Genomic DNA, 5,684 nt, shown 5'->3' on the forward strand with positions numbered 1-5,684 from the left:
ATGTTTATTGCCTGAATGCTAGAATGAGTTAGTCATGGTTATAAGTAACTCTATCTCTAGTTCAAGCACTTATGAGTTTGATGATGTTTTTGGGTATAATCCATAGCAAGGAAATACAACAAAAAAGAACAAGTGGGACATTAGCTAATTATTTGACTGTTGAAAAAAGGGAATGATAAGAGGGGAAGAGGAAAGAGCCCAAATACTCATGAGAAATCTAGAAAGTGTGTATCTAAATCTAGGAAAAATGTGGAGTGTTGGAATTATATAGAAAGAAAGGACATATAAAGAAATATTGTTGGTATCAAAAGGGAAAATAAAGAGATGAACAAAATGAAAATAACAAGAAAGGAAATGTAGCAAGTGATGTGTTATAAGATTATTTGAATATTCTTTCTTTAGATGATATGATTGATTCTTGGGTAGTAGATTAGGGGATTCTTTTCATGCCAAGCTTATAGAAAATATTTTGTAGACTATATTAGTAGTGATTTCTTTGATAAATATGTAACTTTAATACTTATTTCATAAAAAAGAGACTATTCATTAAAAAAATCAATTGCATTTTATTGCTTAAGATTAGGTGAAAAAACAAACCCAAAAGAGACCATGTTTGTGTTAGGATAAATACTCCATTCACTTTAAATAACCCACATAAAATTCAAGCCACCACGTGTTTAAAAATCCCATCTTCCATTACATGAAGGCAAGACCAAAATACAGTACGTAATCAATTATATTTCAAATAAATATTTACATAAAACACAGAATCTTCACATATCAAAGTGCTTGGTGTACAACAGCATCCAATAACACCGCTGCTGAAACCCATTATTATTCTTCTCCCACAAGGAAGCTATCCGAATCCTTAATAAACATCAAACCCTTAAAAAAATCCCAAATAAACTTCACATCCAATGAAAGCTAGGGTTTTCACTGGGTGATGATATAGAGGGCATATAAAATCCCTGGCAAATACCCCAAAATTGTGAGCAGAAGGCATATCCAGAACTGAACCTGCACAATCAATCAGTAACCACAAACAAATTCAGTAAAATTTAATGATAAGATCACTAATGCAGAAAGAAAACACATCAAACAAATTCAGTAAAAATTAATGGCAAGATCACAAATACAGAAAGAAAGATTTAATAAGAAGATCTTTTAAGAAAGAATGAAAATGAGATTTAATGATAAGATCAGAGAGAATGAAAGAAAAGAGATCAGACAAATTCAGTAAAAATTAATGGCAAGATTATTTAAGAAAGACAGAAAACGCGATTTAATGAAAAGATCGCAAAAAAAAAGAAAGAAATAGATCAAACAAATTCCGTAAAAATTAATGGCAAGATCATTTAAGCAAGAAAGAAAACGAGATTTGATGATAAGATCAGAGAGAGAAAATAAATTTAATAACAAGATCACAAAGGAAGAGAGGAATTATAGAGCTTAAGAGGTAATATTTTTTACCTGACAGCCAAATTTCAAGAAAACTCCCAAAGGAGGCAAAATAATGGCCAGAATGATGTCAATACAAGTTGCAGCGCCCATGATCGAAAAATGTTGTTGAATACAAAAGAATAAGATAGCTCAGATAAAGAAAAGGGCAGAAAATGCTGTCGAATTAGTGAGAGTAAGGAAGACTGCAGATCGAGCTTTATTAGCAGAGAAAATAATTCGGTGCCGACTTTTGTCGGAAAATAAATATCTAGATATTTTATTTTTTAGCTGATAAGAAATATCTTACAATTTGGGTCCAGCAATGAAGAGAATGATCGAAACCTAAATATCTTGTGATTTGGGTTCCTAAGTATCTTATGATTTGGGTTTCTAGAACATTTAAGAATGAACAAAAGATTAAACAACTCAATTGTTATCTTTTCTTAAAACAACTCAATAATTATCTTTATGGAAAGACAAGAGATTAAATATTTAGTCATTATAGCAACCCTTTGGTGTTGGGAGAACGAGCTTAAGTTATATAAATAATGGCTTTTGGTTTAGAGTTGGTGTCCTACTTTGTATTGCCAAAGTTTGTTTAATCTTTGTTTTCTTTTGTAGATTGTTGGCTTTGTTTTCTTATCATAGAATGGATCTTAGGAAACTTTGAATGGGTCTCCTTTGGTGTAATTTGCATTAGTGTTATTCTTTGTCTTTCTGTAAGAATTCACCTTAGGACAAAATCACCCAAGACCAAGAAGCTCAATAACTAGCACAAAATAGACCAATAGAGTATAATCAGAATAACAATATGAAATTCAATTGGTGTTCCTGGATGTACTACAAACACACTAGGAGTGCTTGAATATAAAGGCCTCTAGACTGACTAAGAGTCAACACAATGATAAGTCTCACAACTAGGTACATGTCCACTAAGAGTGGACTATCCTCCATTGAGCACAGAAGTTAGTGTGATGATGAGAAAATAAGCTAACATGAGTGTGTCATGTAAATTTATGTTGTAGACACCATGTGCTAAATAAGAGTTGTTTACTCCTGTGTTGTCAACATGACAACTCATATGAGTACACATACTCCTACGTGTCTAACCTAATAAATAACAAAATAATGAATTTATCCTAAGTAACTTAAGTAAAGTGTAAATAAATAATTATTTACACTAATTCCCCTCCCCCTTAACTTAGGGGAATGCACTTAAGCTCACAAGAGCTATGATGAAATGCATAATGGGTCTCGGCTACTAGGCCATGTTAGGTACCCAAGTAAAAATGCAATGAAATGAAATCTCTCTGCAAACAGGGAAAACGTTGTGGGAAAAACCCTCCTCCAAAAAGAGAGAAAAGTACAATAAAGAAAGATGCATAAATGGATGGAGTAAACAAGATCCCTCCATTATGACATACATCATGCATATATAATAGAGAACCCCTGCATGAAATCCCCCCCTTAGTGAAGGATCTTGTAATGATAAGTGCTTGAAGACAAAAGAAAATCCAATGCTGACAAACAACATTTCTCCCTTTAGGAAGAAAATACACCAAGTATAGGTGCAAATATGCTTCCCACTGTGGATAGGAAGATGGAAGAGAGATCCATATGTAGTATGGTGTAGATGTTGCTTCTGAAGTCTGCTCATATGTCGACAAGTCCTCAAGGAATGAAGATGCCATGAACCAATCTGGTGGATGCCCAAAATAAGGTGGCAAACAAGGTAACATGTCCATGTATGAAACTGAATCAACCTCCAAAGATGATGAAGCATCCTGACAAGAAGATAGGGGAAGAGAAGCAACATCACCTCCCTTCAATGATGTAGGCACACCCATGAAAGAAGCTCTTCAATGACTGAAGAAGCTGTACCATGAAAGTTGAATGATGTTCCTCCTTGTAGGAAGAAATGGTGACATAGGTGTAGTAGAGAATGCTCCCCAACTAGTAGGAAGAATCCTCAAAAAATATGAAGTCTAAGGAAATTGGAATACAATCTCCAAAGATAGACATGTCTCCTCCGAAGTGAAAGAATCCTTCTCCATCTATTGTAAATAAATGAAGAAGAAGTCTCCTCAACAAAGAGAAGATGGATGTCATCGATAATGTCTCCCACATCTTCAATGTAAGACTCCACAAACAACCTTGCAATTTCTGGAAGGAAGTCATCCCATGAAGTTGAAGTAGGAAGACATGGTATTTCCTACTGTATTGAATCAGGAGCATCTGTGGTTGGAACTGGATCAGTAGAATCAACAGGAGCATCAGGATGTGTGATCTCATCTGGATTTGAAGGTACTATAACTAGAGTGATTGAAGATAGAATGTCTTCTAGAAATGGAGGAACTGTAGGATCTTCATATGCTTTCCAAATAGCCATCCAAATGTCATAAGGATCATTTAACTTGTCAGTGACTTTAAAGCACTCAACATTGAAACTAAAATAAATGAGGTCCTTAATTATTTTGACAGGTATCAAATCATCAGAGGGTAGTTCTTTGGAACATAGATAAGGAAATACTTCCTTATGCTCTCTTCTTAGATGATCAATTATCAAGGCACTCCATTTTTTATTGTTCCTCTTTGTGAACCTAGGTCTTACACCAAACTGACATGTGAAACAAAACTCCATGAGATCAATAAATGTATGCACCTCACAAAATGCAAAAATAATCAATCAACCCCCCTAATGGATGATTTGGCACTTTATGCTTAGTGCAATTACAATAGGCCACTTTGTCAAAATGGACTTAGTGGACTTCTTATTTTTCTATTTATAACCTCTTCTTATAGTTCAAATCTAGAACTTTACAATGTAGCTTAGAAATACAACAATTCTGAAGTTTTATCAAAGCATTACAATGCAAAAAAAGACCTATTTTTGAAAGTGGTATTTTTGTCCACACAAGCCTATAATCTAATTGCAAATCTAGAAAGTAGATGAAAAATTATTCACTTTCAAAAAAATAGAACTTGATCATGTATCTAGATGAGCTCGTATAGAGCAATTGAAGTTGCAAAATGCAAGATTGGATATGTACAATCACTAAAAACTGCAATTTTTGACAAATCCATGACCAAAACTAGAAAAGAATAGTACCACAAAAATGTTTAGGAAATTCTAGCCAAAATAAAAAAAAAGTGCACCTGATTTGGAGTACGGATGACTAAGATATGGCCTCCCAAAGTCAAACTATCAAATCAAAATTGAATCTAGAGAGGGGTCTAATCAACAAATTGTGAGGCTAAATTTGACATCCAAATGGATGTCATGGCAGTGTAATCTAGCCTACAGATGATATTCGAATGATCATCAATTTTAATCGCATGATTGATAGACGTCAATGAAAAAATGCCTCCCTTGGTGACGTGGCAGTGATGTCAACAATTGACTGTACAGGTATAGATAGTATAGACAGATCTAATGTGGCAATGCCACGTGGTGAGTACGGTTGACTATGCAATGAGCTATCACTGCTTACGTGTCAAGGTTACTTATGTGGCCACTGATGGGCACTGCAGATGTGGCAGACTGTCGTGCCACATGGAGGGAGCAATAGAGGCTATGTGGCGAGGTTTAACATTGTCGACAGGTGTCTGAAGGCGTTGCCAGGAAATTTAAATCATCGCTGGTGTTATGTGTGTTGGTTGGCAGGGATTAACCACAACGTCGGGGAATTAAAAATTGACGGGTGTGGGAAATTTATCCCACATCTGTTGTGTGATGGATGAACAAAGGCTTTAAATTAAAAACGTCACAGTCTTGAACCAAATGCAAGGGCTAATGGGAGTTGAATGTGTGGTAACTTTCGCCAAAATTTAGAACTGTCAATTATGGTAATGGTTGCTGGTTTTTGGTGGGGTGAGGCCAAATTTGAAAAGGGAATATTCATCAGATCAATAAGGAATATTCCTCTATGGGGGCCGAGATTTGACCAACCAGTTCCTGCATAAAAAATTTCTCTACAGGCCTGATAGGCCAATTTTTTTTTCTCAAAAATATAAATCCAAAAAATTGCAGATGGAAATGGCAGAGAAAATAAATTCAGATCTGAAAAAATAAATGCCCAAATCTAATAGATCATATTGAATTTGCAAATCAGGCCTTTGGGTGCCGGTTTGCAAAAACATTTTGCTTCAAATTTGACTATGGCCCAACATAGGCAAATTTATAGTCAAATTTCACCGAATCGATGCTTTGGGCACAATGGTGAGGTCCACTTTGGCTCTAGATG

At 35.0% G+C, this 5,684-nt stretch overlaps 1 protein-coding gene across 1 annotated transcript; it reads right to left on the minus strand.

Annotated features, from left to right (window-relative positions):
* Positions 1-709: 709 nt before the first annotated feature.
* LOC149562943 (hydrophobic protein RCI2B-like) lies at positions 710-1,631 on the minus strand. Its single transcript, XM_089823947.1, has 2 exons — positions 1,471-1,631; positions 710-1,017 (listed from the first exon to the last, which is right to left on the minus strand). Exons 1-2 carry the CDS (start codon positions 1,549-1,551, stop codon positions 934-936), a joined length of 165 nt encoding a protein of 54 aa, XP_089680073.1. The 5' UTR covers positions 1,552-1,631; the 3' UTR covers positions 710-933.
* Positions 1,632-5,684: the final 4,053 nt, after the last annotated feature.

Source organism: Cupressus sempervirens, chromosome 4 (assembly GCF_028749045.1).
Source record: "Cupressus sempervirens isolate cs-2001-9-10 chromosome 4, ASM2874904v1, whole genome shotgun sequence".
NCBI lineage: Eukaryota > Viridiplantae > Streptophyta > Pinopsida > Cupressales > Cupressaceae > Cupressus > Cupressus sempervirens.